This window comes from Prionailurus viverrinus, chromosome C2 (genome assembly GCF_022837055.1).
Source record: "Prionailurus viverrinus isolate Anna chromosome C2, UM_Priviv_1.0, whole genome shotgun sequence".
Classification (NCBI taxonomy): domain Eukaryota; kingdom Metazoa; phylum Chordata; class Mammalia; order Carnivora; family Felidae; genus Prionailurus; species Prionailurus viverrinus.
In genome coordinates, this window is record NC_062569.1 from 34,153,921 (window position 1) to 34,167,825 (window position 13,905).

At 39.2% G+C, this 13,905-nt stretch overlaps 1 protein-coding gene across 12 annotated transcripts in view; it reads right to left on the bottom strand.

Moving 5' to 3' along the window:
* CEP70 (centrosomal protein 70) overlaps positions 1-13,905 on the bottom strand; it is an 86,441-nt gene that overhangs the window by 55,135 nt on the left and 17,401 nt on the right. For 4 of the 12 annotated variants that reach the window (XM_047874731.1, XM_047874736.1, XM_047874735.1 and 1 more), the window contains exons 3-4: positions 2,896-2,986; positions 553-677 (exon numbers count right to left, since the gene is read on the bottom strand). In XM_047874731.1, coding sequence (XP_047730687.1) covers positions 553-567 — 15 coding nt within the window. In that variant the 5' untranslated portion in view covers positions 568-677; positions 2,896-2,986. Of the gene's footprint in view, positions 1-552; positions 678-2,440; positions 2,465-2,895; positions 2,987-5,930; positions 6,078-13,905 lie in introns of all 12 variants that reach the window. The other 8 variants (XM_047874732.1, XM_047874726.1, XM_047874734.1 and 5 more) reach the window with 6 other exon arrangements.

The window sequence follows — 13,905 nt, forward strand, 5'->3', positions numbered from 1 at the left end:
ACTCATGCTCTGTCTCTGTCTCTCTCAAAAATAAACATAAAAAAAAAAAAAAAAAAAAAAAAAAAAAGATATGTTTAGGAGCCAAAAGTTCTGGGTGGGCATCTCAGTGGATGTCTACTATGACTCGCAAAAACAAAGTACTCTGTAAATAATGCCACACATTTTAAATGATCAAATTATACATATTGTTCCTGGATACCTCTTTTAATGGAAAGAATAACTGCAAATTCCGAAAAGAGCTAAGAATGGCATTTGCTTAAAAAAAAAAAAAAAAAAAAAGAATGGCATTTTCTAAAGTATGTGGTACAGAACACTAAAGAACTGTTCGTGAGACTAATGTGAAATAAGTAGGAAATACTGTATACTAAAGTCTCTTTTTGGACAGTATTGTGAAGTCTTACAATAACAAAATCATTAAATAATCTTTAACCCAACATTTCCCAAAGTTATTTTACTACAGAACCCTTTTAAGAAAGATTTTTCATATTTGTAATTGCAGTATTCTTTGGCACGTACTTCACGAAACAATGGCTTCAAATATTTTAAGTTTACCTGTTTTTCAGTCATGAGTCTGTTTGATGATTTACTAGACTCCTAGGCTTTAGGGGCTGCTGGAGATTTGGTATCTTAAGTAAAATCCGAAGAAGTAGATTGGCAGTAAAAAATACTGGAGTTGCCTAAATTAGAAAAGAAAAAATGCAATAGGTGTTAAAGGAAATTATACTTAAAAGAACCAATAACTCTTTGGCAATTTAAGCCATTCCTGTGTCAAAAGTCATATGACTTGTCAGAAAACTCATTTTAAGAATGATTAGAACAGGGGCACCTGGGTAGCTTAGTTGGTTAAGTGTTCAACTTCAGCTCAAATCATGATCTTGCAGTTCGTGAGTTTGAGCCCCTAACAGGCTCTGTACTGACAGCTCAGAGCCTGGAGCCTGCTTCGGATTCTTTATCTCCCTCTCTCTCTGCCCCTCCCCTGCTCATGCTGTGTCTCTGTCTCTCAAAAACAAACATTTTTCAAAAAAAAAAAAAAAAAAAAAAAAAAGAATGATTAGAATAAACCCTAATTTGGGATGCCTGGCTGGCTCAGTTAGAAGAGCATGCAACTCTTGATCTCTGGGTCCTGAGTTCAAGACCCACATTGGGTGTAGAGATTGCTTAAAATTAAAAAAAAAAAAAAAATCAATGTAAAAAAAGAATAAGCCTGATCTTATGATGTTCTCTTCTAGAAATAAAACATCATGAGGTTTGACACACACACACACACACACACACACACACACACACACACAAACTATTAACTAGCTAATGTACAAAGCACATGCTGCTGATAAAGTTATCTTTTGTAAGCTGATTCCCCAAAACTGAAAGAAATGTGCCTGGCCAAAAGTTACACGTCAGTCTAACAATTCACTTGACTAATGCCAAAGGTAAATGCAGTGCCACCTTCTTAGGTGGTCTTTATTTCTAAATAGATCAGAGGCTAGCAGCGAAGGGTTCTGTTTGGGAGACAAAAAAGTTTTTATTTACTCTACCCTACCATCACTTCCTCTTGTTTTCTAAGACTCTATCATCCTATAGGAAAAAATTTTCTTGTATTGGTTGATATATAGGTAGAATTCCTCCTCTCCAGAGGCACAATCACACACATTCATTAGCATCATGAACTTTTAGACCTTGAGAGGACCTTGGAAATTGTTTGATCCCAAGTCTCTAGCTGTTTGTAGCTGGCAGGGAGGCATACGGGAGAATTGTACCAGTGTAGCATATACTGGTAACCATCTGGTGAAATGATCTTCTAAGGATTGATTAGGAAAGAAGCAAGCCTCCTTGCTACCAGGTTGTATTTCTTCCAAAGCACAATTCTACCCTTCTAGGTCTGCTTCAGATAATGAAATCCAACTAGACAATTTACCAATCACCCTTATGTGTCTACAGGGTGTAGCTTTCCAGTTTCAGATAAACTCAGTAACGTTATAAATTTTCAAATTCTGCCACTTTTGCTGCTGGACATCAACTTTGGTCTCTTTTACCAACTCAATCACCCACTATGTTAATCCCTCCTGCCTTTACAAACCTTTCACCTAGTTTTTAAACTTTTCATTAGAAAAATTTTCAGAAATACATAAAAAAAGAATATAATAAACCCATGTTTTAAAAAATGTCTTTTTATTTTCCAAATCAGGATCCAAACAAGGTCCACATGTAGCCCTCTAAAGTTTTTCTCATCTATAACAGTCCCATCCCCCTTCCTTTCTCTTTTGACATGCATTTATTTGTTGAAAAAATAGGTCGTCTATCCTGTAAAACTACCCCTATTTCAGATTTGGCTTACTGTATTCTTGTCATTTAACATATATCTCTACCCCCTATATTTCTTGTAAACTGTACATCTAGAGACTTTATTAAATTCAGGTTCAGTATTTTCTGGCAGGAATACCTCAGAGGTGGTACTATGTTCATCCTGTTGTATCACCATCAAGAGTCGGCCAGGGGAGGGAGAGAAAACATAAGAGACTCTTAAATATGGAGAACAAACAGAGGGTTACTAGAGGGGTTGTGGGAAAGGGGGTGGGCTAAATGGGTAAGGGGCATTAAGGAATCTACTGAAATCATTGTTGCACTATATGCTAACTAACTTGGATGTAAATTAAAAAAATAAAAGGAAAAAAAAAAAAAAGAGCCAGCCAGAATTTTAAAGTGGGAAGAATACATCCTTGAAGATCAGAAATAAGGATGTAAGATAATCCCCCCAAGAGTGAGAAGGTACATATTCTGACAAGCTTCCTAACTACTACACTGGACCTCTTTCAAATCTTCAAAATGTCATTCCTCTCCATATTCAAGGCCTGGCTACTCTTAGCCTGTTCTTCACTTAGTTAACTCATACTTGACCTTCAGATCCTGGCTCAGATTTCTTTCTTCAGGGAAATCTCCCCTGATCTCATGACTAGATTAGGTCCTCTTGTTAAATGTTCTTGTAGCACTATAAAGAATAAAGCATAGAGGTTCAGCATTCAGAGTCAGATGGTGACTACTGAAGTAGTCACTGAGTGACTACTAGTTTAACTATTAAATTATATGACAAAGACAAATTCATTAACATCTTTGAGCATTTTTTTCTTCATTTGTAAAAGACAACACAGTAATATACCTCATAGATTAAATTAAGTCATACAACATATAGAAAGTACTTAGAACAAGAACCTGGCATATAGAAACTTATAGATTAGTAGTACTTATTGTTATATAAAAGTATGCTAGGGGCGCCTGGGTGGCTCAGTCGGTTAAGCATCCAACTTCAGCTCAGGTCATGATCTCATGGTTCGTGAGTTCCGGCCCCGCGTCAGGTTCTGTGCTGACAGCTCAGAGCCTGGAGCCTACTTTGGATTCTGTGTCTCCCTCTCTCTCTGCCCCTCCCCTGCTCTCACTGTTTTTCTCTCTCTCTCAAAAATAAACATTAAAAAACTAAATAAAAGTATGCTAAACAAAACTAATCTTACCATCATATATTAGCTTAGATTTTTTTCTACAAATTACTCAGATCACTATTTCATACAAGTTGTTTTACATAAGTATGTCTAGATTTAAGACTAAATTTCATTAGGGGCACCTGGATGGCTCAGTCGGATGAGTGTCCGACTTCAATTCAGGTCATGATCTCACAGTCCGTGAGTTCGAGTCCCGCATAGGGCTCTGTGCTGACAGCTCAGAGCCTGGAGCCTGCTTCAGATTCTATGTCTCCCTCTCTCTCTGCCCCTCCCCTGCTCATGCTCTGTCTCTCTGTGTCTCAAAAATAAAAACATTAAAAAAAAATAAAAAATAAATCAAAGTGTTTAAAAAAAAGGCTAAATTGCATGAGATAGGTAGTCTACTTTTGGTAACAATAGAGTAGGCAGCTCTATCTCTAAAGTCAAGTAAGAAAGCTGAATAAAATACACTAAATTTGGGGCACCTGGCTGGCTCAGTTGGTACAGCATGCAGCTCTTGATCTCAGGATTCTGAGTTCAAGCTCCACACTGTGTGTATCAAATAGGTTAAAAAAAAAAAAAGGCGGGGGTGGGGGGACAAAAATAGAACATACCAAAATTCATGGGACTCAGTGAAAGCAGCGCTAAGGGAGAAATTTATAGTTATAAACATTTATATTAAAAAACAAGAACAGGGGTACCTGGCTGGCTCAGCCAGTTGAGCATCTGACTTCAGCTCAGGTCATGATCTCGCAGTTCGTGGGTTCGAGCCCCAAGTCAGGCTCTGTGCCCACAGCTCAGAGCCTGGAGCCTGCTTCAGATTCTGTGTCTCCCTCTCTCTCTGCCCCTCCCCTGCTTATGCTCGCTTGCTCTCTCTCTCTCTCCCTCTCTCTCAAAAATAAACATTAAAAAAAAAAAAGAACAATCTCAAATTAACAACCTAACTGTACAACTTAAGGAACTAGAAAAAGAAGAACAAAAAGCTAGCAAAAAAAGGAAATAATAAGGATTAGAGCTGGGGTAAAGGAAAGCAATAGAGGAAAATCATTGAAATAAAAAGTTATTTGAAAAAAAAAATCAGCAAAATAGGCAAACCTGTAGCTAAATGGACAGAAAAAAAGAGAGAAGACTCAAAGTACTAAAATCATAAATGAAAGTGGGGACATTAATCGCAATTATACAGAAATAAAAATTCTAAGAGAGCAATACAAAGAAACAGAAAATCTGAATAGACCTATAATTTACATGAAGATTGATTCAGTAATCAAAAATCTCCCAACAGGGGCACCTGGGTGGCTCAGTCGGTTAAGCATTCAACTCTTGATTTTGGCTGAGGGCATGACCTCACAGTTCCTGGGTTTGAGCCCTGTATCAGGCTCTGTACTGACAGTGTAGAGTCTGCTTGGGATTCTCTCTCTGCTCCTCTACTGGTTGTGTTAGTTCTCTCTTTCTCTCTCTCTCAAAATAAACGAACTTAGGGGAAAAATCCCAACAAAGCAAAGCCTTGGAAATGATGGCTTCACTGAAGAATTCTACCAAACATTTAAAGAACTAACACCAATTATTCTCTAACTTTTCCAAATACTGAAGAGAAGGGAATAAATATTTCCTAATTCATTCTTTTTTTAATGTGTATTTATTTGTTTGTTTTAGAGAGAGAGAGAGAAGACAGAGAGACACACACACACACACACACACACACACACACACACACAGAGAGAGAGAGAGAGAGAGAGAGAGAGAGAGAAAGAGAGAGATTCTCAAGCAGGCTCCATGCTTGGCACAGATTCTGACACTGGGCTTGATCTCATGGGCTTGATCTCACTGTGAGATCATGACCTGAACAAAAATCAAGAGTCAGACACTTAACCAACTGAGCCACCCAAGCGCCCCTAATTCATTATTTTTTTTTTCATTTTTTTAAAATAGTTATTTTGAGAGAGAGACAGATCATCAGTGGGGAAGGGACAGAGAGAGAGGGAGACACAGAATTCCAAGTAAACTCTAGGCTCTGAGCTGTCTGCACAGAGCCTGACGTGAACCAAAAGATCATGACCTGAGCCGAAGTCAGATGCTCAACCAACTGAGCCACCCAGGCGCCCCAACCCCTAATTCATTCTTAAAGGCTAGCATTATTTTAATACTGAAGCCAGATGAAGACAATACAAGAAAACTAAAGACCAACATTCCTTATGCACATTGATGCAATTATCCTCAACGAAATACTGGTAAACCAAATTCAACAGCATATTAAAAGAATCCCACAACCAAGTGGGAGTTATTCCTGGAATGTAATAATAGTTCAACATATGAAAAACAATTAATGTAATGGACTGCATTAATGGAATAAAGGATAAAAAAAACCACATGATCATCTAAATTGATGCAGAAAAAGCATCTGACCAAATTGAACACCCTCTCATGATAAAAATACTCAAACTAGCAATAGAAGGAATCTACCTCAACATAATAAAAGCCACATATGAAAACATATAGTGAACATCATACTTCCATGAAAGATTGAAAGTTTTTCCTGTAAGATCAGGGACAAAGCAGTCGCCACTTCTATTCCATATAGTGCTGGAAGGTCTAGCCAAAGCAATTAATCTAGAAAGAGAAATAAAAGGCATCCAAATCAGAAAGGAAGAAGTAAAATTATACCTGTTTGCAGACGATATAATCTTATATGCAGAATATGCTAACGAGCCCACCAAAAACCCAAAAACCTGTTAGAATAAATGAATTCAGCGAAGTACTAGGATGTAAAGATGTAACACACAAAGATCAGTTGCCTTTGTTCACACTAACAAATAATCCAAAAGGGAAATTAAGAACACAATTCCACTTACAACAGCATCAAAAGGAATAAAAACTTAACCAAGAGGTCAAAGTCTTGTATAATCAAAACTGCAAAATATTTGTCAAAAAAATTAAAAAGACAAATAAATGGAAAAACATCCTATGTTCATGGATTGGAAGACTTAATATTAGAATGTCAATACTGCCCACAACAGTCTACACAGCCAATGCAATCCCTATTGAAATCCCAATGACATTTTTTACAGAAATAACAAAAATCATTCTAAAATACATAAGGAATCTCAAAGGACCACAAACAGCCAAGACAATCTTGAAAGAAGTACAAACCTGGAGGACCTACACTTCCTGATTTCAAAACCCACTGCAAAGCTACAGAAATCAAAACAGTGTGGTACTGGCATAAAGATATATAAAGCAATGGAGTAGAATAGAGAGGCTAGAAATAATTCCTCACATATACTGTCAAAAGATTTTCAACAAGAATGCCAAAATCATTTAATGGAGAAAGTATAGTGTCTTCAACAAATGGTTCTGGGAAAACTGGCCATCCACATGGAAAGAATGAAGTTGGACCCTTACCTAACACCATATAAAAAATTAACTCAAAATGGATCAAAGAACTAAACTTAAGAGCCAAAACTATAAAACTCTTAGAGAAGAAAACATAGGGTAAGCTTCATGACCCTGGATTTGGTAGTGATTTCTTGGGTATGACACCAGAAACAGGCAACACAAGCAAAAACAAATTGGACTTCATAAAAATTAAAACTTTGGCACATCAAAAGCTACTATTAACAGAGTAAAAAGGCAACCCATTGAATGGAAGAAAATACTTGCAAATCATTTATGTGATAAAGAGTTAACATCCAGACTACATAGAGAATCCCAAAACTGAACAACAAAAAAATATGTATCTGCTTTAAAAATGGGCAAAGAGGGGCACCTGGGTGGCTCAGTCAGTTGAGCGTCCAGCTCTTGGTTTCAGCTCAGTCATAATCTCACAGTTTGTGAGTTCAAGCCCCACATCAGGCTCTGTGCTGACAGTGCAGAGCCTGCTTGGAATTCCTGCTCTCTCCCTCTTTCTCTGCTCCTCCCCCTTCCTCTCCCTCTCAAAATAAATAACTAAACAAACTTTAAAAATAAATAAACAGGGGTGCCTGGATGGCTCAGTCAGTTGAGCAAACAACTTCAACTCAGGTCATGATCTTGTGTTCATGAGTTCGAGCCCCACATCAGGCTCCCTGCTGTCAGTGCAGAGCCTGCTTTGGATCCTCTGTCTCCCTCTATCTGCCCTCCACAGCTTGTTCTCATTCTCTCACTCACTCTCTCTTAAAAATAAACATTTAAAATTTTTTTTAAAAAGAAAAAATACATAAAAAATTAAAAATGGGCAAAGAACTTGATATACAAATGACCAATAAGCACTTTTCAAGTGTGTATAACATCACTACCTATTAGATGAATGCAAATTAAACTACAAAGAGATACCACCTCACATCCATTAGGCTACTATCAAAAAAAAAAAAAAAAATTCCAAAAAAGAAAAAAGTACCAAGCACTGGCAAGGGTGTGGTAAAACTGGAATCTTTGTGCACTACTGGTGAGAATGTAAAATGATACAACCACTGTGAACAACAGTAGGTAGTTCTTTAAAAAAAAAAAAAAAAAAGAATATTCATATAACCCAGCAATTCTACTTCTAGGTATATACTCAAACGAATTAAAGGCAGGATCTTGAAAAGATATTTGTACATCTGTGTTCACAGCATTATTCACCATAGCAAAAATGTGTAAGAAACCCAAGCGTTCATCAACAGATAAATGGATAAGCATAATGTGGTATATCCGTACAATGAAATATTATACAGCTTTTTAAGTGTATTTATTTTGAGAAAGACAGAAAGACAGAGAGACAGAGAGACAGAGGACAGGGCAGGTGCAGAGAGAAAGGGACACAGAATCCCCAACAGGCTCCACACTGTCAGTATGGAGCCCCACGTGGGGCTCAAACCCACAAACCATGACACCATGACCTGAGCCAAAATCAAGAATCAGACTCTTAATGGACTGAGCCACCCAAGCATCCCAAGGAATGTTATTCAGCTTTAAATAGAAAAGAAATTTTGATATATGCTACAACCATGAGGACATTAATCAGTCACAAAAAGGTAGGTGCTGTAATGACTCCACTTACACTCCTTGGAGTAATCAAAATCATAGCAACCAAAAGTAGAATGGTAGCTGCCGGGCAGGGCCTTGAGAAACAGGGGCCCTACATCTAATAGACACAGAGTTTTAGTTGCACAAGATGACAAGCGTTCTGGGGCGCCTGGCTGGCTCAGTTGGAAGAGCAAGTGACTCTTGATCTTAGGGTCTTGAGTTTGAGCCCCATGCTGAGTGAAGGAAGGAAGGAAAGAAGGAAGGAAGGAAGCAAGCAGCAGCAGCACCACCACCACCACCACCACCTGGTTGGCTCAGTCAGTTAAGCATTCAACTTCAGCTCAAGTCATGATCTCACAGCTCGTGAGTTCGAGTCCCACGTCAGGCTCTGTGCTGACAGCCCAGAGCCTGGAACCTGCTTCAGATTCTGTGTCTCCCTCCCTTTCTCTCTCTCTCTGCCCCCCCCCCCACTTGCACTCTGTCTCTCAAAAATAAACAAACATTAAAAAAAAATTTAAAGAGTTCTGTAGATGGATGGGGGGGCAATGATGGCACATTATTAATGTATGTAATATCAATGAACTATACACTTAAAAAATAATTAAGATGTCATAGTGTCAGTTCTAACAGTTTTTTGTGGGGATTTTTTGGTTTTTTGGGGGGGGGGTTGTTTGTTTTTGTTTTTGTAATGCAAGTGCCTGACTTAAGCTTTGATCGTGAAGGAATCCATTTCAAAAAGGCATCCACTTCAAAGATGGCTCTCTCTAATAAATACAGTGCCAGCCTTAAGACTAGATAAAGAGCCAGCCCACCTCCCCCAACTGAGGCTCATTTGTTTTAGAAATCTTGGTTGATTTTGATAACTGACCATTTGGTTTTTTGTCCTTCCACATTTTGAATTCCCTCTGTTATGTTTTAAATGCACAAATAAAGAGTGAGCCTGTGGACCCATGACCTACATCTGAGAATACAAGGGAAGGTGGCAGAGGAAGAGGATCTGGAATTCAACTTGTCCCACAGAAACAGTGAGGCAGCAACTAGAGCTTTGCAACTAACTCTGAAAATGACCTGAAGACTTCTGCAGCTAGTCATGGAGAGAACGTCACATAGAAAAGGGTAGAAAGGGCAGAGACACAGTTGGGAACCAACCCCCTGGTACGAATAGCCACAAACAGGAGAAGCATGGAGAAGGAAGAGGATCAGACCCCACACTGGGCAACCCCCCTGAACTAGGAACCCACACTGGGAAGACAAATCGAGTAATATCTGGCTTTGAAAACACCAGGGCTAACTCCGGGAACATTAAAAATCAGCAGGCTTACCTCTAGGAGAGCCAGAGTGCTACAGGGAACCCAGTCCCCACCATTAAAGAGACAACCATACTAAATAACTCAGACACAGCACAGGAGTAGCAGCTTGAAAAGCACCTTCAAGCAGCTTGAAAAGTATTTGTGAAGATTTATTAACTAATCTTAGAATATGTCCAGGAGGTTTCTCTGGAAGCAAAAGCTGTAACAGGTGCCATGTTTCCTTGTCTCCTGAAGCCTACATATCAAGATGCTTCTGGGAGCCAGTTCTAACAGTCTCTATCTACCTTGCTATCAATGAGTGCCATGGCCCCACATTCTCCTGCAGACCATCCCACCCAACTTGTCCACCTTGGCAGCCATCCCTCCAAAACAGCTCCTGCCCTACCACACCCAGAAGGCAACTCTGCCAGCACTGTGCCACTCCAAAATGACTCCCGCCCTTGGGAGGGGAGGAAATAACCCACACACCAGGGTGTCTGCAGTTCCTGCAGCTGAGCCTCTTAGCTGGCTGTTCAGAGAGCAAGTCCTGCCCTTTGCTGTGCCTGCAGGTGTGGCAGACACTAACTGCAGGCCACTAGCTAGGTCAAATGCCAACACCACCTACCAGTGAGCACACGGGCAGTAGCTGGGCCTCTCAACATCTCAAGGAGTAAACCATGCCCAGTACACTCACAGGAGGCAAAGCAAGTCATTGCAGCCAGTCAGGTGAGGAGCCGACCGCCCCCACCCCAGCCCCAGCATGCCCACAACAAATGCAGCTCAGCCACAACAGAAGGGTGCACACAGCCTACACAGGGAACACACTGGAGTGCCTGGTTCTGGTGACCAGGGGGACTGCACTATACAGCACCACAGATCTTTTCACGAGGCTGCTACTTTCAAGACCAGGACATGTAGCTGACCTACCTAATATTTGGAAATAAATATAGAGAGACAAAATGAGGAGACACACAAACATGTACCAAATGAATAGAACAAGACAAAAATCACAGTATAAAACACAAATGAGAGACAGACAAGCAATATATCTGACAAAGATTTCAAGATAATAGTCATTAAGATCATTGCTGGACTTGAGAAAGTGAATGAACTCAGGGAGAACGTCCACAAAGAGAGAGTAAATAAAATACAATAGATGTAATCAATAGTAGATTAAAAGACACAGAAGAACAGATCAGCCATCTGGAAGACAGGATACTGTTAAGGAACCAAACTGTATAGCAAAAAGAAAAAAGTTTAATAAAAAAATAGAGGAAGGAAACTCTGCAATATAATCAAACACAGTATCATTCACATAATAGGGGTCTCAGAAGGAAAAGGAAAGAGAAGGGGGCAGATAATTTACTTGAAGAAATAATAGCTGAAAACTTCCCCAATTTGGGGAAAGAAACAGACATCCAGGTCCAGGAAGCACAGAAAGCCCCTAACAAAGTGGACTCAAGGAAGTCCACACCAAATACATAATAGTTCAAATGACAAAAAGTAATAATAAAGAAAATTTTAATACACTAAAATGGGACACCTGGGTGGGTCAGTTGGTTAAGCTTCTGACTCTTAATTTCAACTCAGGTCATGATCTCACGGTTCATGGGATCAAGCCACACATCTGGCTCCACACTGACAGCATGGTGCCTGCTTGGGATTTTCTCCCTCCCTCCCTCCCTCTCTCTCTCTGCCTCTCTCCTACTCGTGTTTTCTCTCTCTCAAAATAAATAAACTTTAAAAAAAATAAATAAAAGCACCAGAAGTTAACAGTTACATACAAGAAAAACCCCATAAGGCTATCAGCTAATTTTTCAGCAGAAACAATGCAGGTGCTAACACTCACCACCTAACCTGCTTACACCAGCACCGCTCCCCCATACCAAACTTGAGTGGATCCGCCCCTCCCAGTCATGCTTGCCTCAGTCCCAGCACTGAGGGTCCCCTCCCCCAGAACACCAGTGCAAACCTCACCAGCACATGTCCCAATTTGTGGGTTTTGCAGAACCTCGACTACAGCAGCAGCAGTGGCAGGACTCATTTCACAAGCAGAGCACCACACACCTTGTTAAAAAACGCCCAACCTGGAGAGGGACCAAACGCTGCCCACAAGAGGCAAAGAGAGCCTCTGCAAACAATGAGATTGAAGGAAAAAGCAATCAGGACTCAACAGCAAAGCACGCTCAACACACACAGGAGACACTCCCTGAAGCACCAGGTCCTAGGGAACAGGGGACACTGCACTACATGACACTACAAGACCTTTTCTTCATAAGGCCATTACCTCAAGAGCAAGAGATATAGCTGACTTTCCAAACACAAAGAAACAGACACAGAGTCAGACAAAATCAGGAGACAGAAAATATGTTCCAAATGAAAGAACAGGACCAAACCACAGCAAAAGACCTAAGTGAAACAGATATAAGATAAGATGCCTGAGAGAGAAGTTAATGTAATGAAGATACTCACTGGACTTGAGAATAGTGAAGGACATCAGTGAGACCCTTAATAAAGACAGGAAAAAACAAAAACAAAAACAAAAACAGAACCACCAAACATCTTCAGAGATGAAGAACTCAATAAATGAAATTAGAAATACACTAAATGGAATAAATAGCAGGCTAGAGAAAACAGAGGAACAAATTAATGACCTGGAAGTAATGGAGTAATGGAAGTAACCAAGCTGAGCAAATGAGAGAAAAACACAATATGCAGATTGAGAGAACAGTCAGGGCACTCAGTGACTCCATCAAGCACAATAATATTCACATTATAGGGATCCAAGAAGAAGAGAGAGAAAAGGGGGCAGAGAATTTATTTGAAAACATAACAGGTGAAACTTCACTAATGTGGGGAAGGAAACAGATATCCAGATCCACGAGGCACAGAGATTTCCCCAAATATTCAATCTGAGAAGATCCACACCAAGACACATAGTAATTAAAAGGGCAAAAAGTAGTGATAAAGAAAAATTTTTAAATTTTTTTAAGAGAAAAGAAGAGAGAAAAGAAGATACTTACATACAAGGGAAACCCTGCAAGGCTTTCAGCAAGTTTTTCAGCAGAAACTGCATGCCAGAAGGGAGTGGCATGATATATTCAAAGTGCTGGAAGGGAAAATATGCAGCCAAGAATAGTCTATCCAGCAAGGCTATAATTCACAAAAGAAGGAAAAATGAAGACTTTCTCAAATGAATCAAAACTAAAGAAGTTCATGACCACTAAACCAGCCCTACAGCAAATAAACACGACTCTCTGAGTGGAAATGAAAGAGTATGAAAAGTAAAAAATACAAAAGGAGTAAAAATGAATATTTCTGTAAAAACAATTCAAGGGATTAATAAAAGGATGTAAAATATAACACTGTATACTTAAAACACGGGGAGGAGTAAACAATGAGTTCAAACTTAAGCAAACATCAACCTAATATAGACTACTATATACAGAAGACATTATATACAAATCTAATGGTAACTACAAACCAGAATCCAGTAATAAATATGCAAAGGATAAAGAAAAAGGAAGCCAAGTATATCATCAAAGAAAGTCAACAAACCATGAAAGAGAACAAGAGAAGATCAGAGAAAAGCTACAAAAAAACCCACAAAACAAGTAACAAAATGGCAATAAAGACATATCAATAAATATTTTGAATATAAATGGACTAAAATCAATCAAAACACATAGGGTGACAGAGTGAATTAAAAAAAAAAAATAGGGGCGTCTCAGTGCCTCAGTTGGTTAAGTGTCTGACTCTTGATTTCGGCCCAGGTCATGATCTCACGGTTCTTGAGTTCAAGCCCTGCATCAGGCTCTGAGCTGACAGCACGGAGCCTGCTTAGGATCCTCTATCTCCCTCTCTTTCTGCCCCTCCCCTACTCTGTCTCTCAAAAATAAACAAACAAACATTAAAAAAAAAAAAAATTCACCAAAATAAAGTGAGACTTATTCCTGGGATGCAAGAGTAGTTCAATATTCACAAATCAATCAATGTGATATACCACATCAACAAGAGAAAGGATGAAAACCACATGGTCAATAGATGCAGAAAAAGCATTTGACAAAGTACAACATCCATTCATGATAACAACTCTCAACAAAGTAGGTTTAGAGGGAACATATTCCTCAACATAATAAATGCCATATATGAAAAACCCATAGCTA